Source organism: Simochromis diagramma, unplaced genomic scaffold (genome assembly GCF_900408965.1).
Source record: "Simochromis diagramma unplaced genomic scaffold, fSimDia1.1 OVJJ01000355.1, whole genome shotgun sequence".
NCBI classification, from domain to species: Eukaryota; Metazoa; Chordata; class Actinopteri; order Cichliformes; family Cichlidae; genus Simochromis; species Simochromis diagramma.
Genome location: NW_024387174.1, coordinates 504,601 through 527,056, shown reverse-complemented (window position 1 = coordinate 527,056; position 22,456 = coordinate 504,601). Strand labels below are relative to the sequence as shown.

The 22,456-nt window shown below is 40.9% G+C and overlaps 1 protein-coding gene and 2 long non-coding RNA genes across 7 annotated transcripts in view; 2 read left to right on the top strand and 1 right to left on the bottom strand.

Annotated features, from left to right (window-relative positions):
* The window catches only part of dip2ca (disco-interacting protein 2 homolog Ca), a 192,307-nt gene that overhangs the window by 101,577 nt on the left and 68,274 nt on the right, over nt 1-22,456 (top strand). For 4 of the 5 annotated variants that reach the window (XM_040049481.1, XM_040049480.1, XM_040049482.1 and 1 more), the window contains 4 exons: nt 3,699-3,770; nt 10,728-10,838; nt 12,912-13,037; nt 20,989-21,324. In XM_040049481.1, coding sequence (XP_039905415.1) covers nt 3,699-3,770; nt 10,728-10,838; nt 12,912-13,037; nt 20,989-21,324 — 645 coding nt within the window. Of the gene's footprint in view, nt 1-3,691; nt 3,771-10,727; nt 10,839-12,911; nt 13,038-20,988; nt 21,325-22,456 lie in introns of those variants that run through there. The other variant, XM_040049484.1, reaches the window with a different exon arrangement.
* On the top strand, nt 3,777-8,374 carry LOC120744902. Its single transcript, XR_005698484.1, has 2 exons — nt 3,777-5,064; nt 5,249-8,374. It is a non-coding gene; the product is annotated as an uncharacterized LOC120744902 (long non-coding RNA).
* LOC120744903 lies at nt 5,076-21,455 on the bottom strand. Its single transcript, XR_005698485.1, has 3 exons — nt 21,445-21,455; nt 17,068-17,070; nt 5,076-5,182 (listed from the first exon to the last, which is right to left on the bottom strand). It is a non-coding gene; the product is annotated as an uncharacterized LOC120744903 (long non-coding RNA).

Below are 22,456 nucleotides of genomic sequence, written 5' to 3'. Positions count from 1 at the left end.
CTTCACAGGCACATTTTAGTGTCTCAGCTGTGTTCATAAGCAAAAGTAAGTGTTTTATTATGAGGCTTATGACTGTTTTTTATGTGTGTATGGTTTGTATCTATTTTATTTAATATGTTCCTGCTTGTTATTCATCTTCATCACTGGGCTTGGTTTCAAATCCAACGTTGTCTTCACAGATTTTTTTTGATGTGGTTTGTTATACGTTTAGGAAAAAGCGTGAGTATTCCAACCCGTCACTTCCTTCTTGACTAAAACGGCGCTGGCAGCAATGGCGGCCCCTTCCTGGGCATGATCCTAAAAGCCTGGCACGTCTTTCTTATTTTCCGCGTGTAAACCTGCAGTAACGTGGAAAGTTGCATGAATGCACTGTTTATACAAAACCTGATTGCATTAGACAGCATTTATCTTGCGGTAGTTTAATATACAGCCACAGTGTGTTTGACTCTGTGCCTGACAGAGTGACTGACAGGGCTGATGGACCGCCTGTCCGACTGGGTGGATGATTTTTTTAACGCAGAGCTGACTGACATGTTCATTTCACTCGGTCTCCGCTTTGCTGATAACACTCCAATTAAATCAAGAACATGCTAACTGAGTGTTTGTGTGTCACCTCCTCAACAAGTCAATATCTAAAAGACAAGGTCAGACCTCCTCTGTTTACCCACACGTCTTCACCTCCCTCAGTGTATTTTCCAGTTCCTCTCTCTCAGCAGGGTAGTTGGATCCCCTGCCAGAGATGATAATTATTGCCATGTGCCTTCATGCTACTGAAATCTCTCTCACACACACATACATTGTGCTGACATCATCGCAGATGACGTCTGTGCCCACAGCCGGTTTCTTGATCCCAGCCAGTTACTCACACGTTTGTGCGTTTAAGAAGGATTTGTCAAGTCAGCCACGCAAACCGCTTTTTCTGTGTTCGACAAATCCTCTGCAGGTTTAGCGTCACTCAGGTCTGCTTCGTGCGTCGCTCGCTGCTTGGGAAGCACACTCACCCGATTTTTTTTTATTTATTTTTTTTTAATTATTTAGTTTTACTCAGACATCCTCCAGGCAGAGAAATCCTGAAATTGCTCCGCAGCTCATCAGTCGGCAGCTACAGTCGTCACAGAAATGTAAATATCAGAGCATTTAGTCTGCACAAAGAATGTGTGGTATTTTTAGAGTCCTGCATTTAAAGCAGGGTCTGTGACTTTTCTACCCTGATTGGTTTAAAAGAGTGGATGTTCATACTAAACACAGTCAAAAAGAGTGAGAATCTCAGCTTCACACTGCTTTAAACAGCCAGTTTCAGTTTTTTCTCCTCAGTGCACCCGTGGCTCAGAAAGTATGGGGGGGTCATCCAGTCCCACCGTGACATCCACTCACTGATGTGAGAACCACTGGCTCTGCATCATATCACTGCGAGCAGATGTGTTCATTTGATGTGAGCACAGAAGCCCCACCCACCCGCTGTTCAAACCTTCTGCTTGTGAGTGTTAGCCAATCAGGGGTTCACCAGGGCCCAGTATCGGACAAATGCAGATTATTTTGGACTGTGATTCTCATACAGCTGCTGTAGTGGAGCCCAAATGTAACAAAATATGGAGATGGGTGTAATTATTTTTGTTATCGTGCCTTAGAAAACATGTGTTCTGTGACCTGCTTTCTAAAACCAAGAAGCACATTGAACATGAGCATTTAATGAACAAAAAGCCACACACTGTAAGAAGTGTGTAACATCACCGAGACACACTTGCTTGTCAAACACTGCTGCGATGCTCCTTTTTTATATCCCACAGAATGTACAAACGGTACGCGCACAAGTTTGTTGTGGAAGTTCATCCTGAATCTATTCTCCAGCCCTTCCGGCCCTCTCCGTCCTCTTTGCTCCGAACATGTTGAATCCAAATGTCCCTGCAACTGCACACACAGACCTAACTGGAAAATTCCTCTGAAGTCTGCAAGCACCAAAAACTGTCTGGACTTACAATTCATCAAGTCACGTGGACTCTGCAGACTCGTAGAGAGCCTGCTTGTCATGCATAAAGCAAATATTTTAATTAGACGTTTGCATCCCGTAAAAACATTTTATCATATTTTGAGTTGATTCACCTCAGGCAAACACATGCATTTTTCATCCACTTGCTATTTTGCTTGTATAACATGGCTTCTTGCAGACTAGTGGAAAGAAAATCTCCAAAATACACATTTAGGTTTTATTTCACTGAATTTTGTTGCTTGTTTCTGCACGTTTGGTAGATACTGCTTCATTTTCAATATTGAACATAATATTTCAGAAAACTAACAAGACAACAAAATCGTTTTTCTTGTAAAAGTTATCAACTAGTAAGCTTGATTCAGAACCGGATTTATAAAGTCTTTTATCCCAAACAGCGCGATGGAAACTGACTCTTTCTGGCTGTTGACATAGTTTCTTGTTTATAGGGTAAAACCGTTTGATTCTAATATGTCAGCTAAATGAAATCTTCAGGTTTTTGTAAATTAGCACATATTCAGTGCATATTTAAAAGTGATGCTTAAGAAAATGGAAACAAATATCAAAAACAATATAAAGAACATCAGCTGGCCTCAGCTCCCATAGACGCACATCCAAGTGTCTCCACCAAATACATTCATACAATAATGACTTGTTGGCTCATTGACTCTCCCTCAGTCACTACCATTCAGCATTTCACAAACTACAAAACCTCCTCAGACTCTCCAGCTTTCATACTGTAACTTTATTTGAAATAGAGTAGAATTAGAAATAGAATAAAGACTATATTGTATTTACTGTTTATCAGTGTATATATAATATATTTACCTCTATATAAATATTAATATAAATGCATATTGTAATCCGGGGCCCGTGTTGGTTCTTAAAACTCTAATTCCCATAATCCTTCACTCTGTGGCTTTCTGCCTTTCTCTGAAATTGTTACTTTGTTTTTTCCAGCTACATTTACTTGGAGTATAATTAGGGGTGGGGTCACACTCATTTGGTCTGTTGTGTGTTTATACTCAGCAGTCGCATATTTACTTTGCAGTGATTCACCCCCAAATTTTCTGGCTCTCTCTTCTTAACTTTCTTTTGAAATGCAGCAGCCCCTCCCCTCCTGGTGATCTGACAGTCCCCGGAGGTTAAAACCCAATGCCGGGAATCGTTTATAAAAGCGCTATTGGATTCAGATGTGCTTTGTGCTGCGTGGAAATCTGCTGATGGTACCGTAGCGAGGTTTGATTTATCGCTCGGGGAGATCGGTCAGCAAGCTTTGAGGTGGTTTGTCGCACTGTGAAAGGTGAATCAGCTGCACCTGCAGTGCTTTGAGTTCCTCATTTATGCACATTCACATTCATTCAAACAGAATCATCTGGTCGTAAGCAAGCGATAAGCATACCGTGATCTCTCTAAATGCTGTAGTACCTTAAATTGTTTTGCTTTTTCAGGGGAAATGTATTCAGTTCATTGCAGTCTTATTGTTAATTTGTCATTGTTTTTTTATAATTACGCTTGTAGGAGCTGGAGCAGTTAACATTTATCTAAAAAACATAAAAACCTGCATGCCCAGTGCAGCTTTAATGATCTCTGAATCTTGAAGTAAAGTTTAGAAAACATTGATCATCCATGTTTTACTTAACACTGACTCACTGGGTATTGCTGTATGAGAATAAGGAAAGTAAAATTTGCTCTGTCTTTCTCTCTATGGCAGGTGACATCACACAGAAGGGCTATGAGAAGAAGCGATCCAAGCTGATTGGAGCCTACTTACCTCAAGCACCAGGTAAAACAGGCTGCTCTTTAAAGCTTCATCCTGCCCTTTTAACTGAACTGCTCACTCACACCTCCCTATGTGCTGTTCTACAACTATAGTAGCTTTGCATGATTCACAGTTCAAAATAATCCTTATTTATCAGTCCAGCTGTTCTGATTGGCTGCTCCTCATAAACAGAATATTTGAATAGCTAGTGGGCGGGGCTTATGTGCTCAAAGCCAGAGCTTTGTCTGAGATGATGATAGCTGGTATCGTTCAGAGGCAAGAGGAGAAAAACTTGTCTGAAACTGAGTGTTTAGATTAATCTTGAGCCTAATCTTCAAGGATTACTTGTACGTACACTGACCTCATTATTTGATACCCCGACCATGTTGTTCTCTCTCCCAGTCTCACACAAACACAGCAGCGTAAAAGAGAGGGCGATAACAGACACGATTTAATGATGTATAAACATTTGGGGAGTGAAAAGAGACGAGTGGAGGAGAAATACAAGCAACAGCAGCATAACTGAAGGATGGTCCAAGGTCAGCAGCCCTCACTGTAAGCTTTATTAAAAAGGAAAGTTTGGAGTCTAATCCTAAAACTAGAGAGCGTGTCGGACTCCCGAATCCAAACTAGGAGCTGGTTTTGCAGGAGGGGGGAGCCCGATAGCTGAAGGCTCAGCCTCTCATTAATAACAGCTCCCAGTAATAGCTTTTGTAGAGCCAGTGTGTCTGCTGGTCTCCAGTGACACTTCAGTCTCTTAAAATGTTGTGCATGTCTGAGAGTGTCCGGGTCTTCCCATTTGATCAGCGTGGATGAGGGCTGACCTTCCAATAAAGCAGTGACAGCTTTTCCACGATGGATCCATCGTTGTGGGTTCTTTTGATTCTGTCCTTTCAGACTGCACTCAGGGGAGTGAAGCGCACACATCTCAGCTACTCGGTGTGCACGTTTAGACATCTTTGTGAGGACACAAAATTGTCATGCTACTGTACTTGTGGGGACCAACAGTCACTGATGGGGACAAAACGCCCGTTCCCACGAGTTTGAGGCTCAGAATGTGGTTTTAGTGTCAGGGTTACAGTTAGGCTATGGTTTAGGCTGAGGGGTAGGATTATTGATGGTTAGGGTAAGATGTCCTCACTAAGATATGAAAACGAGTGTGTGTGTGTGCATCATGAAACCTTCTTTTGTCTTTGGCTCAATACAGCACTTTTTTCTCTCCTTGTCGATGTTTAACAGGACACACAGTAAATCCCATTTCGGGCAGCTTTGTCATCACAGAGATTTTCACAAGTAAGGCAGAGCTGATCGTGCCTGTGTTTTGTTGAAGGTCCTCGTAAGAAGATACACATTTAACTTTATTTCAGTGTTTCGTCTAACGGACTGATAGTAGGGGTTTGTTTTCTTTTGAAAGAAGTCAGAATGACTGTGAAGAACTCCCTGCCTATGTACTCATAGGCAGGGAGAATGGCAGGAAGTGCATTATGGGATGGAATGAGGAGTGTGGGATGGAGAGAATGTGTGGTATTCACATCCAGACCCAGCGGGGGGTCGTCCCCAGTTCTCTGTGGGGGGGCAGATGACACACACTCCTCCTTGTGTTGCTTGGCCGCTAACACATTCACGTTTAAATCACTTCTAAGAACATTTCACCAACTAACACTGATTTCCTGGAGCCTTACCTGAACTGTAACTACAGTCTCTACCCACCTAACCTTAACTCTAACCGTAACTCTAACCTTAACTCTAACCGTAACCTAATGACAAACCAGGTCGACAGTGAAAGGCATCTGAGTCCATGGAGGATGAGTAATACAAGAACAACCCAGCATGAATCCAACACTCCTCATTCCTTTCAGTCCTGTAATGTACTCTTCTTGTGCACACGCACACACACACACACACACACACATGCACAATAACCCCTTTTCCCCATTTTTCAGACCCTCTCTTGAACACACTTAACAACACAATACTCCTTTTCTCCTTGTGTAACAAGCGCGCACACACACACACACACACACACACACACACACACACACACACACACACACACACCAGCACAGTTTCCTTCCCCGTGGTGTATTTCAGCTTTAATCCGCACTGCTTTGTAAGGAGTCAGGGTGATATAGTTTGATTCTCCTTTTCCCTCCAGTACTGAGAATTTATCACTTTGATGTCATTACATTCAGCCAAAATAGAAAAAATAGAAAATGAAAAACTTTCCTTCTCTTGCATTTACTTTAAGTGAACTCTAGTGTACAGCTGTAGACTCAGAGCACTGATTTGGGGTCAGTAAGATAACTTCTAGGGTTTTTTTTAAAAAAGAAATTTGAAACATAAACTGTCTTCAAGGAATAATTTCACCAACCAATAAAAAGCTATTTTTAAACCCATGATGGTTTGAATCAATCATTATTAGAATTTCCAATTTGATTACTTGAAAGTACTTGTAAATGTGGATTTTGGTAAAATTCTAGGATACTTAAACTAAACTGTCGGCTGGCTTGTTACTGTGCACAGAATACTTTTAGACCAAGGTGTTCATGGTCCATTTCCAAATCTCAACTATATAAAAGTTACTCAGCTCATCTCTAACAGAGGGCCTAAAACCTCTGTGGAAAAGATAATAATAATAATGTGATAATGGTTATTTATAAAGCCGGTTTTGACCATAACCACGGTCCTTGGTAGGAACAGTACTGTAAACTGATAAATGTAGCTTAAAGCTCAATTAGATTAGAGTTAAACACCAGTCTCCAGCTGCATCTTACTCTAACTTGGAAAGACGAGGCCACGACCTCTGCAGCGACCAGGCCTGAGTAAACCGAGTGTGGACCCATTTTCCAGCTGCTTCAAATTGGTGTTTTAAACATTTTCCCCGTATAATAGCTAGTTTGTCCCAGTCGCAAGCCTTTTCCAAGTCTACAAAGCACCGTCGAAATGGTTGGGCAAACTTTCATGAGACTTCTGTGGTTCTTTGAACAAATGAATAACTTGTTTGGCCCTTTCATGGCCCAGATTATAAAATGTCCTTATGTTTGTTTGAGCTAGCAACAGAAGTTTCTGACAGCCCTGTCGACTCTTGCCAGAGTTGTAAGAATTCCCCCGAGTTCTCCAAAACGTTTTCCTTCACACGATGACTGCGGTTAGAGTTTCTAAAAATAGCTGCGGTTACATGCCAACAAATCTTCTCCTGTTTCATGACTTGGCAAACTGACCTGCTTTTACAAGCCTGTATATTCAGGTTTATCACATCATCACACTCTTTGTGATTATCTACAGGTATATACTGATTGCCTATCAGCCGGAATAACTATGAATTACAGTGAAAGCGATGTAAAAATGTACGCATTGTGGAATTCTGGTTAACACCTCAGACCTGAAAAATCAGACTTTACAGGAACTACGAATTGCTTTTTGAATGAAACGAAAGCCTCCAAGTCCTGTCTGCAGTGTTTGGCTTCATATTGTGAGGCGCACCTCCAGCCTCACTATGATATACCTCCCTTGAGGAAACACAGGGTTGTGGAAGCAAGTGCAAGTCTTCAGGAAAACATCTGCTCTCGCCATCAAGAGGTGATGAAGTTGTTCTGTCGCACTGATCAGCACTGCATCTGTTATCTCTGTTCCAAAGACGATCATAAAGGTCATATCAAAGTCTCAGCCGCAGCAGAAAGGGCTGAACGGCAGAGGGATCTGCTGGACGCCACTACCTGGAAGTGGAGAGGAGCAGGAAAGGCGTTTTAGTAGCCGTCTCATACAAGAGTATCAGCAGAACGAGGAGCTTCGCTGAATGCGTGTTTGGGAACAATGACAAGTCTTGGGCTTTAGACTGTTTCAAAAATAGCTACGAATTCAAGTATAACAACACTAGAACCCCAATCCCAGGTACCTGGTCCTCCAGGGTGGGAGTGTACCTGGATCACAGTGCAGGTGTTTTGTCCTTCTACAGTGTCACCGATACCGTAAAACTCCTCCACAAAGTTCACTCAGCCGCTCCATATCGGACTTTGGCTTTCAGAAGGAGCCGCCGCTGAGCTGTGCAAGCTCAAGTAGGCGGGTCAGGCGCGATCAGGTTTGATGTTAAGCGCTTTGGTGTGGGAGCTAGAAAACACCTTTCAACTGCAGAGCTCTGATTTCAGAAAACCTGTAACTACTGACAGAGTTGTAACCACTTCTACTTTGTAAACATTGTACGATGCCTCACGAATGTCCTCCTATGTTTACATTTATCTATTCGCATTTGCTGTAATACTTTTAAATACATTTTCTGAGAGGAAATGAAGTAATTTCGTACAAATTTATACATTTGGTGTAATATGAATATTTTCTTTATGTAGTTATTCTGCTGACTTCAATGAATGTATGCACATTCAATATTGTGCATATAGCAAAGGCACAGTTGTGATCTGTCTGTGGTCTATAAAAGTTACTTTCTCACAGCACATTACGGTTGTCAGTCCTTCTGTGTCGTGCTTCAAGCATGCAAAACATTTGTTGCATTAGATGCCTGTAAGAAGAGGGCATTTTCTGTAAGAGCACATTATGTAATTTCCTGAAAGTGAAAAAACCACATATAGTACACTTGGTTTCTTTTTTTAATTATATTGCTTCCTGAGCTTCTTCTTTTTTCTTTTTTAAAAAAAAATTATGATTGCTATAATCAGCATTAACCATGTTGGTGTTGGCACAGGATGATGTGCAGTGTTGATGTTCCTTTATTTGGCTTTTCCCCCCTCATATCTTTCTCAACCAGCCAAAGGACAAAGAAGCTTAACTGTGTTAGTGTTTATTTCCAGCTTTCTCCCACAATCCAAAGACCGGCATTTTTTTAAAGCAAGATGCTGATTATGAAGGAATTTTAGCTGAATTTAGTATATTTATCAAATTGGTTCAACAGACTCATGTACGGTTTTTATAGTGTGAAAAGCAAAAAGAAAAAATGAAGTGTTTTTTGTTAGAATTAGTGGTTGATGTGAGTTGGAGGGAAAATCTGTGATTATTTTATGTGTTTTGTGAAAGTTTATTGTGTAAAACTTGCTGCTTGTAGATTTCAGGTCATACAGGGATTAATAAATACTGTGTAGACTTGCTAATAGATCTCAGAACGTACATCAAAACATGCTGACACGATGCAGTCTGTTTCTACTTGATGTGAAGCTTCTTATTTTTTCTGTTTTTCCAGCCAGAGTGCCGCTGATCGAAGCAAATCTCTTATTTGTGTAAATAAAAATAAAATAAATGTGTTATGTTGATGGTTTCACTGGTTCAACATCGATGAGCTTTACTATGGGCACCTAAAGAGACACGCATCATGTAACACCACGACCTGCACATAAACAACTGTTTATAAAAGAAAGGATGACAACATACAGTATATAAATATACATGTGGACTGGTTCTTGTATTGTGCTTTTCTACTCAAACTGAGCACTTCATACTACTTTCCACGTTTATATAAACACTTTGTTTTGTGCTTTGCGTGTGTAAGTTCTTTCTATCTAACATTCAAACTCCGATCGAGGCATCAGAAAGCAAACTTGGGGTTCTAAGTATCTTTGCAGACAGACTTGAGCAGATGGGGATCGAAGCACCAACCTTCAGATCAGCAGGTGACCTGCTCTGAATCCTGAGCTTCAGTTCGTTTTTGGTTTGCGTTTTTGAGCTTGTATATGTAAGAGGTTTGGCGTTACATAAAACAGCCTGTTGAACAGTTGTATAGCCTGTTTTTAGCAGCCAAATAGACAGCTGTGCAGTGTGTGTGCAGAACGAGTATAAGGAAAGGAAGCAGGACAAAGAGCTAGTTGACTGAATCGGGAGAAAGGGAAATCCATCCTTCTCGGTTCCCCAGAGGAAACAAGAAGGCGAGGTGTTTTCCAGATCTGTCGTTTATTCCTGTGCTTCCCGGTAGTCGTTAATGATTGGCTAATCAACTTTTAGCTTTTCGCCTGAGCAACAGCGGCACTCTGAGCCACGCTGAGAGCTCTAATGAAGACAGACGAGGGTAGAAGTATGAAGCTGAGATAGATGGCCATAAATCACCGGCTGTGGATCGGTTGTAGCTGTCAGTAACAGGGTGGTTATTATCATCAGACTTATTGATTGCTATGTAGGGAGGTTGTTTTCTCTGAGTGAGTGTGTTTGTGCATGCTTAAAGATATGTGTGTTTGTACAAGTGTGAACCAAGACTGATCTGTTGTGTACGTTTTAGATTTAGAAGTTTTAAAATGCTTCTAGTTTTTTCTGATTTCTGATACAGATTTCTTTAGGAGACTAATAACTGTGTTGTGATAAAATAACTAAAGCCAGTCTTAAAGTAAGTGTGATGATTTACATCTTCCTGATTTGTGAGGACTCTTACTTTTTGAATCATAAATTGTTGTGTCGACTGAGACGACATATTTTGCTTACTGTGCAAAAGTCTTGAGCCACCTGCCATTTCTCGACAAGAAATGGGAGTAGCGATTTATTGAACTGTGCAAACATTCATGGGAATACAGTATATAAGACAAAATCAGTGTTTTATACAAGGTCAAAGTCAATATTTTTTGACCACTTTTATTCTTCAACACAGCCTGAAATCTTGTAGACAAACCTTCTTTTCCTTTCTTGAAGTAGTCTCCATGAATTGGCCGCTTTCTCTGCTCTGGAGAGGCCAGTCTGTGGCTGATGGTGTTTCATGTGTTCTCAGGTTATGACTATTTTTAAAACAATATTCCAGCCACTCATGAGTATTTGTGACCAACAGTGGAGAGAATCACCTTGATAGACGTTTTCACAGCTGACATTTGGGCTGGTGGTAGCAGGTGTAATCAAGTTTATTACCAGGCTTCCATTTGTTAATAGCTGCTTCTCATTAATCCTTGTCAGTCAGCGAGCATGCAAAACACCAGGTGCCTTGAGACCTCTCGCCAAAATGTAATGTCACCATTGTTTATGTCATTAGATACAATTTTAATCAGCATCACTGCGCCTTAGGAATGGATCCGTCCATGGGCCAGGAGAGGAGAACGCCCGTCACCCCGTCGTCGTCCTCCCGCTACCACCGCCGGCGGTCTTCTGGCTCCAGAGACGAACGTTACCGATCAGGTGAGACCTTGTTGGCATTTAGTTGTGTCCCTGTTATCTTTCAAATATGCCTCATTTTTTCCCCTCACACAGACCAGGTTAATTGAAAAATAGTGATGTCATCAATCACAGAGAAATATTTGTTCACGACTGTTAGAGAAGTGAAAGGTAGATTTAAACTGAAGGACTTCCCAGCTTCTCCCAGTAAAGTCGACTGATTATAATTTGGAGTTCTTGACTGAATAAATTTAAATATCATTGATGAAATCAGGTTTAATAACTGCTATAACTTAATACTTCATATTACTTCTTTTATGCAAATACATGTACTTGTATTTCAGATCAGGCAAAACCGATTAGTGTTTGGTGGTTTTTGGATAGATTTTGGCCTCTGAAGGTCTTGAAGTATATTGCTCCAGCTCTGATGACTTTCTCAGACATCAGGAAAACTACATCTTCGTTGATATCCTGAGTCTTCTTGCTACATGCAGAACGAGCTACAACAAATCCAGTGTTTGCTTTACATCTATGCAATGAGCTCCTGACAAATCTTCCACAGCTCTTGTAAGATGCGGTTCAGTTTCGTTCCATCTGGTGTTGACTAAAGATTAATACAGGATTAACTCAGGATTTCAATCTTTTCAGTGGCATCTTATTCAAAAGTAATTTGTAGGAATTTGTTCTACTGACATCAAACGATGGTAATACAGATAGACAGGAAACCAATAAGAAAAGAAACAATGTGGTGCTGTAAAGCTTGAATTCCTTGACAGGTGGTGGAAGTGGGCTTACTTTATTATTATGTCCCTACAAGCTGTTGGAGAATTGAAGCTATTAAAGTTTGATCTGATGCATAATAAATCCTTACAAAACCCGTTTAACCCAGTGAACTGAAAAAGAAGAGCCACGTGAGCACCTTTAAATGCCACATGCTCGCTTTCACACACTGCACAGTCACACTCAGTCAACCGGAAGACAATAAATGTGCACTTGAGATTTAAATTACCTCTGTTCCCCTTATATAAGCACATCCACAAGCCAAACAACCGGACGTCTGTGAGCCCCGTTCGTTCTGACTAATGTCTTAATGTCACTATCGGGCCAAACGCCCGTTTGCTCTGGTGGCGTTTGTGGCGTTTGCCTTTTTTTGGCAGTGGGCACCATTCAAACAAACCCAGCTGTGGCTCTGTATGCAGCACTCTATCTCACTCTTAAAAACACCAATTTACAAAACATCTTCGCCGACACGCCCTGCACCTAATCCAGTCAGAAACCACAGGGCCTCATGGGAGCTGCTGTCAGGCTGGGAATGTTTGTGCACGTAAACTGAATGAGAATAAATGGGAACATGGTGCTCGTTGTAAAGAGAACCGTGCAGCACAAACACAGAGAAACACAGAGGATAGTCCTGCTCTTGTTTGCTGCTCTGTCTCTGTGTGCTGCTGCTGCAGGATGGACTCCATCTAATTTGTATGTTTGCACTGGACATCAGAGCTCTTAGTGCATGCATGATAACATATGATGCATAATTAAACCTTTTTTAAATGTGATATTATGTAACTAAATATTATAGAATGCTTTTTTTTAAGGAACTTAAATGCTAATAAGGGGTAAATTTAGCCTGTTGCTAGGAAACATGCAGTACTTTAGCGGCTAAAGAGCCACAGGTATACATAATAATACATATACTATATGTATTACCTCATCCTCTCCCAGTTACATCAGTCGGCTGCTCTCCAGCCCTGATGTTTGACGGTACGTTGGTCTAGGAATACTTTGGGGGAAAAAATATATAGTGTATCATACTAAGAAGCTTTTAAATTCACAGTTCTCACTTTGTATTATAGAGGAGCAATAAATGCTGGGGGAAACCAGTAACCTCTTACTTTGGATAACCAAATCTTAAGCACCCTTGGAGTATCTGCAGAGTAATTTTCATTTGTGCCGACAAAAAGGAATTCAACAGCTAACACCGAGTTAGCTCACTGAAGTGTAGTTTTAAAAAACATCTCTGATTATGTGATTATTCATTATATCACTGTGAATGAGAAGGAACTAACAGAGACTTTTTATATGTCCTGCATATGTTTCCAGATGTGCACACGGAGGCGGTGCAGGCAGCCCTGGCAAAGCACAAAGAAAGAAAGATGGCGGTGCCGATGCCTTCAAAGAGGCGGTCGCTTGTGGTCCAGAGCTCCATGGACGCCTACACACCACCAGGTAAAGGACACACTAAACTTTCACATTTGAAGCCAATGAACGAAAATGATCATTTTAATAATTAGTTTTCATTGCTTTATCCTGACTGTGTGCATATTGTGAATGAATTCTGACAATACCAGGAGTTCAGCTGGTTTTTCAATAATACCAACTAATGAAAAGAACCAAAGGAAGCTTAAAACAGCAGGAGCTGTGTCCTTGTGAGGCTCAGACTCTCAGGAGAAAACAGAAAGAAATCTTTGTGTACTATTGATATAAAAAAATAAGTTTATTTTTACTCTACCAATACTGAGGCAGAAACGGTACACTTTGTTTGGTTGTAAGTACTAATGGAAAAGTTAATATACTAGATAAAGGATGGAAGATGGAGCTGCCAGGCAGGAGGAAAAGAGGAAGGCTTCAGAGGAGGTACATAGATGTAGAGAAGGACATGCAGAGGAGGGTGTTAGGGATATGGCAGATGAGTCGATGTGGTTACTCCTGAAGGGAGCAGCTGAAAGAAGAAGAAACTTCATCTAAAAGATCAGGAAGTTTTGATGTGTTGTGTTTAAACACTGGGCAAGGTTAGTTTCTGACATGTTGGTGGCACCGCAGGAAATATAGTCGGTAAGATTTATCCTCCATCACTACAGAATATCAGCAAAAAATTGATCAAAATCAAAGTCAGCAATGTTTTTCACAAAGAGACAGAATGTAAATATCTATAGATGCTATCTCATATATTCAGTGGCTTCATGTTTATTCTGGCTCTGTCTCTCTGCAGCAGAGGCTATTTTGTGCCGTTTCTATCGTCTGTAAGTTACGCTGGTTTTCTCAGAAGGTGTCTCCTTTAGGCCTGAAATGAAAAGCCCGTGAAATGTCACGTTATAGCCCGCCATCTGTCACATCTGCCAACTTTGGGATTCAAGCTGTCAGTCGAGTTACTCCGTCATTGACTAACTCTGGCAGCAGCTGGCAAACCGCCATGCTCATTTGCAAATGTGATTTCCGTTTATGTTGATGCACGATGATTTTTAAATTTCAATCATTTACCAAAAATAAAGAAAAGATCAGTTTGCATTAATATTAAACAGAAGAAATCCCCCAAGAGCAGAGGAGTAGCTGCAGTATCGATCTCCGTGTGGTAGTGACATTGGTAATGAATGAATAGGACGAGCCGTCATTGACTGACGTGTCAGCATCTTCTATAAAACCTGGAGACGGTTGGGTGCTCTGTAAGCTAACAGCAGTGCAGGAAACATGAACCACTTTATTTTGCTCATTAGAAAGTAGATTTCTCTAAGTTCTCGCATCAGATTGGTCAGCTGGAAGACGTCTTTAGCAATGCAGAGGACGGCGATCATTCATTCTGGATGATTGATGCAAAATATCACTTTTCCGGCACAATAATCTCTCATTGTATCGTAATTTCGGTTTTTACAGTTCAATCGTTCTTTATGGGTTAATCTTTAAATTCTTAATGAGCAGATTTATGAAGTACAGCTCTGCTAGAGCGGGACGTGGAGGAAGGATTTTTAATGTCACAACCAGACCTGCTGTGTTACACTCAGCAGCATCAGACATTGGAGACAGTGGAAGGGTCTGAAATACAGAATCATTTGTGTGGATCGTTTATTGCCTTAGATACCGTGGTTACTCTAAAATCTTGAATGCTTCTGGTCAATATAACCTCAGCATAACTACACAAATACAAACAGTTTTCATGTTTCCGATAAATGAGAAATATCTTATAATATATATTCAAAAAAGCCTTGTGTTAGCTGTAAAACACACTAACAGCTGAAAACAAGGTAAACAGTGCCCAGTATTACCTGTTTGACAGAGCTATTTATTGCATACACTGATTGGTTTTCTTTCCAAATCCCATATTTATAATATCACCAGAAACACACTAATTATCGAGTAAAGCCAAAATATCCCCTACGTTTAGTTGCCTCGGCTAAAGTTAATGTCACTCCCTTCACTCCTCCATTAAAGTTTGGGCAATAAGCTCATATTTCAATAATGTCAAACAGTCACAGACTAACAAAGGGCAGAAGCTTCATTTTAAATCACTGCCATACATTAAGGACGGCAGTATTGCATTTTCTGTCATTTAACGATAATGCATTGCTAGAGGATCCATCGTGATGTATTGCCATATGAATTACTTGTTGCTCCATGTCTGTTTTGAAGATTACAGAAACCTTGCAGTATAGATCCGTTTTCCTGTTTTGTTTGTGCAGGACTCTGTTTGGCCCACAGGGTTTTATCTTCTGAGCGTTAGCTTCGATGCAGGGAGCAACAACTCTATAAATCCCATTTGTTGCCTCTTCAAATATCTGTGATTGGACTTTTCAGTTAGTGGAGTGTTGATGGCGTATGAAATGCCCGGACTCATTCTCGGAATACGATGGCCACAGATTTTCCTTCTCACAAAGCATTTCTCCAGTAAACATTGGGAATGCTCTATGTGAATACATGATAGATGGAGCTTGTTTTTAAAGGATGCTTCACAGAGGCGCTGGTGTCCCCGTAGCGTGCAAACTAGGATGTGTCCTTTGGCGAAGGTGGCAGTCGTCCATGTCTTTATTCCAATGGTGTTGTTTAATGAGAGTGTTAATGAGGCCATTATATCTTTGGCTGCAGGGTTGAGCTTCACTGAGCAACGAGACATGATTTACACTAACAGCTCTGAGAAGAACTACAGCAGTGAAAGACGTAAATAAGGAGCAGTTGAAGCAGAATGCCCAAAGGCTGCTTCCTCGTGGCGATCCACTTCATTATCACTTCATTATTTTCAGTTTGTTTGTTTGTTCGTTTGAATGGACACACCAATTTTACTATTTTTGCATCTCCAGCTGCCCCCTCTCAGGCTTCCCTTGTCCTTGCTCTTCATCCAACATATTCTTTTTATTTCTTCCCTCCATTCTCCCTCTCACTCTTCAGCTCTCCTTAACAGCCCATCTTAACCAAAATTAGAAGCAGATGGATCCATGCCCTCACACCCCACCTCTAGTTTGTATATATCCCTCTGATTGCATATATTTCTCCTGTTTATTATTTATTGCTGCTGTCTTACTATTTATATTTTATTCCTGCACAGTTGGTGTGGAGCACCCATAATTTGGTAGTACATATACAATAACAATACACGTCTATTCTATTCTATTCTATACTATGTCCTGTGATGTACAGCAACACATTGATGGTAAAAACTTGTTACATAAATCAGTTTTATTCAGTTAATTCCTCTTTGAATACACAGCAGCCAATCACAACACTGAAACCCCTGATAGTTAAATCAATAACTCTGATTATGTTGTTACAGAGGCACCTGTTATGTGTTGGGCTCTAGGTGGTAAAATAACAATCAGTGCATCTAGTTTTATTGGAAGCTTGGGAATGGGCAAGTGTCTGATTGACTTTGATCAGGGTGAAAATGTAATTGCTGAATGACGGGGTTAGGGTATCTTCTAAATGACAGCACTTGTTGGATGTTTGTTGTATTTAGGGGTTATTACTTACCAAAGGTTGTCATTGGACTTAAAACAGGTTAACTGGTGACAGGGTGATGAAGCGTCCGGGCCCTTTGAGGTGCATGGCTGTAAAGGCCGGGCTCGCTTAAGCACAAGTTGGTGGCAATGATAGAAAGATGTCAGCACGTACAAAACACCCATAGACTCCTGCCAACCACTGAAGGCAGTGTCAATATTTAACTAGTATGAGGTGGGTGAATGTAACGTGGTATCTGACTATTATTAAATCTTAATTCTGGTGCCAATTTTTAGAAGCGTAAATAGATTTAGGTCTTCCCACAATATTTAATAGGAAAACATGTAGAAAATAACCTTTAAATGTACATTCATTCATTTTTTGAGGTTATTTCATCGAAAAACAGACTCACAAATATACATTGATTACTGTGGAATTATATTATCCAACAAACTGATGCATTTTCTCATAAACTTAGAATTAATCCATTAAATATAAAAAGGAGCGGGTGTCTGTTTGTGGAAGCCACCACATTCCCCCACCATCTTGAAAATACTGGCTGAGATGCACGTCACAGTTCCACCTAATCATCCACTTCATCTCCTGAACTCAAGTCAGGGCTCTAACAAATAAAAATGTGCATAAACATGAATATTTATTCCCAATACTGTCACAATTACTTATTGTCAGCACATTAGACCCGCCCGTCTTTAGACAGCTGACAACTGGCAGTACCAACAGCCAGTTATAGGGTAACATGTTTTTATCCTAAAAATCAATCTTTCACTCTGATAAGAAAAAAATAAATACATACATTACATTCTCACATTGTGTGAGAATTTATTGTCTGTCCAAGTCCAGCAATGTTTGGGAGATTTTAAAGAAAGTTTTGCTAACAGAGGCTAACGGCCGCTAACTGAGGCTAACAGCAGCTAACGGCAGCTACAGAGGCTAACGGCAGCTAACAGAGGCTAACAGCAGCTAACAGAGGCTAACGGCAGCTACAGCTAACGGCAGCTAACAGAGGCTAACGGCAGCTAACAGCTAACGGCAGCTATTAGCAACAAAAACAGTAGCGCTTTGAGAGAAAAGCACAGGATATCCTCAACAGCTCAACTCAGCAAGTATTGCTGTCACTTGCAGAGGTGAGCTTCACTGATTCATCCACTCGTATCAGTTTTTCGTCCTCCAGAGTAAATAGATGTGAACACCATCTGAAGTAAACAGCGGACTGCCGGTCTACATTCACTAGAGATAAACAGCTGTAAGACTTTTTTGTCTCACGGCAGCCACCATAGCTAGGAAATATAGAAGAAACTCTGCGATCTGCAATCTTCTGACATCTAGTGGTGCGATTTTATAAACTGTACCCTTTTAAAGAAAACAAAAACTTAAAAATCTGCAAGAAAGATGATGTCATTGCTGTTTACCTTGTCTGTGGGTTTTCTGTATCTTAAACAACAGATGAAGATTTGGTTTAAAAAAAAAAAAAAAAAGTCATAAAATTAAATGGGACATCTGGCATTATTCTATATTTGCTCAGTGCTTTCTGGCTCTCTCTAGCTCAGGCACTCCTATGATTATCTTTGGCAATCCCACTGCTTCCTGCTGAATACACAAATCTTTCAACAAATTGTTTTGTTTTTTTCCCCTGGCAAAAAAGAAAAAAGAGAAAAATGCTCGGTGATTTCCCCAAACAGCTGAGGACTATTTGTAGTGATGGATTAACACACATTTACTGCTTGAGTGATTATTTGGGACAGCAGGACGATATATGTAGGACCGAGTCGAAGTAAATTATGTCTTCTGAAAAGAACACATCAGTCAGTGCAACAGTGTAACTCACTGTGTTTTTAGCAGTTCCTGGACAAACAATGGACCTCTGTGCTTTAGGGGATGATGGCTTTGGATGCAAAATACCTGTTTGTATTGAATCTTATGGAAAGAGTCCAGTATTGACTTAATGCTAGTTAGCTAGCATTGATGCATGCCAGACTGATGATGATAAATAAATTGCTGACCACAGTTTCACTGAAACAGAATCTTAACCCAGCTCAATTTTTATAATTCAAAATTCAAAATGGCAATGAGACCTTTGTTGAGCAGACTTTTTGCAAGACTCACATGCCACATGCTTCAAATGTGCATACGCTTTTTCTGCAAGAATGTTCATAATACTACACACAAACACACGTCTACGTGATTTCCGGGTATTTTTACTGTTGTGCACAAATGAAGATAAACAAGCTGCACACATGACACACAAACTGCACATAATTCATCGTGCAGATTTAGAAAGACCTTGTGGGAGCATTAAAGGCAGTCGCACACATACAGGCACTTGTGCGCACGCAGCCACACACACATTTCTGTCAGCCAGCGAGGTTCACGCGAGGACAGCCGAGTCGTGTGTTGCTGAGCAGCGTGTCGTATCGTGCGGAGATGACAAGTGAGAGAGGCCTCTGATGTGCTCTCATCGGGTTTTGACTGATTTTCACAGCTGCATTTTCTTAATTTTTCCAACGCATCGTGAAATATATTTCTGTGGAACCGCTTTGTGTCACTTTCTCGTTTCTCTTTCTGCATTTTTCTGAGTATTTGCTTCGTAAGTCAGCTGGCAGCGTTGCGCTTTCAATATATTTTGTCACTGGAAGTCTCCCCATCTCGTTATGAGCAGGATAACGAGATCCACAATCATTAATCAAGTGTGTTAGCACAAAGCATCATGGGAAGACTACATCCAGTCACATGGTGTTTTCTAGTGCTGTCAGCTGTATCAATGACTTTCAAAGTCTCGATTGCACACGTTAAATTGTAAAAGCGAAAAGAAAAACACCATAAAAGCTCTAGTACACTGATTTTCTGTTTTTTTCTGCTTTCAAATTCAATTCTTCTTCTTTTTAAGAAATACACAGTTTGGGCATCAAACTCTACATATTTATATTATTTGACTCTAGCTTTGCAGCTCCTCCTGCAGTGCACTGTTTGAAACGAGCTGTTTAAGCCCTCTTCACCTTTAAATCAGTTTTATTCTGATTCTTCACTAACAAAAGGTTTGCATGGTGGGTGTTGGAGGCTCACAGTGCCTGAGACCAAATTGAGGATCTCCCCTCTGTATATCATACAAAGGATTTGTGTAGACATGCTTTCATGTTAAGCTTCTTATTGATCTTTTAAGATTTGATTTACTAACACAGGAGCAGTGACGAAACTCTGATGTCTTCCACTGAAACATTTATTGTACTAAGATCAGTGTCAGGGAAAATTACTATATAATCTGCACGAGTTCGAATGGTAATGTAAATCTTATCCAGATAAGATTTAACTTTAGTTTAAGGAAGAAGCTGAAATCTTGTGTTTACTTTTCACCTAAGATTACACGAAGGTTGCTCCTCACGAGCTTTAGAGAGTCTGATTCATTATAGTTTTGCTAACGTCGCCACGCTACCAAATTCTTACACATGCATCATAGCATGTAACGTGAAAGATGTCACTCTTAGTGACTAACTTTATAAAATACTAAGCAAATGTGCAGCTGATATTTAGCATCTTTCATTCATCTCATTGTTTTGCTTCACCACCTGCTCCTCACCCAACAGCAGACAGGAAGCTCTTCACCGGTCGCCCAGAGCTAAAAGCAGAATGAATACTGGACTCTCATTTATCAGGTGGAAACAAACATTAGTTGTTTGTTGCTCTAATTTACCAGGTTTTGGTTTCACTTTGACCAACTTCAGCAGCTGATTCCAAGTGGTTATTAAAACAAGAAAAACAAACCAAAGCATCAACTTCATAAATGTGAAGATGAACGCAGCTAAATGACAAAGTAAAGGCTTTGACTTAAACTTAGTGCAGGTTCCCAGATGGTTTCACCTGTTGCACAGGTACAGAGTCCCAGCTGTATATGTGTGTGTGTACTAAAGTCAGTCACACTGGAGCGCAGCAAACCAGTTTAACCCTTTATCGGGTAAGGAACCATTTATAGTTAAAAAGATCAAACGTCTCATAGTAACACTCTTGGGTTGAAATATTTGAATTTTCAATTTTTTTTGTTTTTTTTATTGTTGGACTTTCCTCGTCAGTCGCACAATTACCTTCTCTCTGCATCTGCCCTGAGAGAAAACACACACGTGCACACTAATCGAGTACCTTTGAGTGAGTGAGTGTGTGTGAGAACTAGGTCAGCTTCTGTTGTTATTCATATCACCACTACTAGCCTCATAACGCCGTGGGCATTATGGAAATGCCATGCAAAACTTGCAGAAGCACACACCTGTGTACGCACACACGTTTTAGCTTTCACACGCACAAACAAGTTTGTGTTCCTCCCCTGCAGCAACTTTACGCAGAGGGGGGGAGTAGGGCTTACACATCGACACCTCTGTTTGCACCGGTGTTTGGAAAGATCCTTTTTTCCCCCCACGGTTTGGATAAAACTTTAACCCTAATGTCCATCCTCATCTTCTCTCTTCCTCAGACACCTCCTCAGGCTCAGAGGGCGAAGGTCAGGGGGACGGTGATGAAGAAGAGGGAGGAGAAGGTGAAGAAGAAGACGGAGGCGGCGGCGGAGGAACCTCGTCCAGCCAGGAAGGGAGCATAAGCATGGAGCACTGGATCAGCAGGGCAATCCACGGCACCTCCTCCACCACCACCACCACCTCGTCAACAGCCTCCTCGTCCTCGTCCTCCACACGCAGCGGCAGGAGCGGGGCAGCGGCCGGCAGGCTGGCTGACGTGCTGGCCCAGCATGTTCACATTTCCTCCTCGCACCACCACCGCCACCACCATCACCACCACCACCACCACAGTAAAGGTAGGTGACTTGGCTCAGTGCTGACATAATAGTTTAACGCCGGCGTGGCCCACGGCGTCCTACAGGGAAAATAAAACGATCATTAGCAGTTAGCGCTGTGTCATTAGTGTGAAGGCCAACGACTGCAGTGAGTCTGTAAAGCTGTTTAAGTCCGTTTCAACTGAAAGGGAACATTTTTAAACATGAATTCAAGCCTCAGGCTGAAAAAAACGGCTTTCTGTCACGTCTGTCAAAGAGGTTTACATTCAGCTGTCCACTGTGTGGCCCTTTGCAGCTTTATCTAATGCCGCCCTACAGTTATTCACGACACCTTTAGTAAACTACAAACTCCTTTAGCAAAGGTGGAAGACCCTCGTCAAGGCAGCTTCAGCTAATCCAGACAATGTATACAAAAATACAAAGCTTCTGTTAGCGGGTCTCGACACTCCTAACGAAATCAGACTCTTCTGGACAAACCAAAACAACCCAGACGCTCTAAGATTTAGATTTTTCCCGAAGTGTCCAATTTTGTTATGTTCGCCAAGTCGTGGTGTGTGCTTACTGTTACAAAGTTTCTAGTTATTCGTCTTTCATGTGGGACCAAATAGACAAACAGGACAGGGTTAATATTCACACACATTTATTCCAGATCATTGCTTAATTAAACATTGTTTTAAACATTATATGAAACTTAATCAGGTACAAATGACATCTTTCAACCCAAGAAGTTAATAAAAGTTTATTTTATTATGCAAAGCACAGTATGGACTCTGAGACAGCTGCGTATAAAAACTAAAGCTCCCATCAGAGCCCTGTTTCTTATATATTTTCCCCTTTTTCACCTCATCAAGAACAGAATAATAAAATAATAAACAGAATAATAAACATAAAGGATTCAATACTTTGTGGGAGACCTCAAATCCCCCTCAGACCCCTTGAAGGTCCTTGAATCCCAGACTAAAAAAAACCAGCAGCTGAACTTAAAACAGAAACTGTCCTGTAGTTTTTTCTGACTAAAACTGAGTCAGCAGTTAATAAAAGATGTTCTCTACCGAGAGAATCTGGACGTAGCGTTTCATCTTTGAGCTTCACAGTAAGATGTTGGATGAGTGTTCAGCTCAAGGTCCTTTTTTCTTGTGTTCTTTGAGTTTGT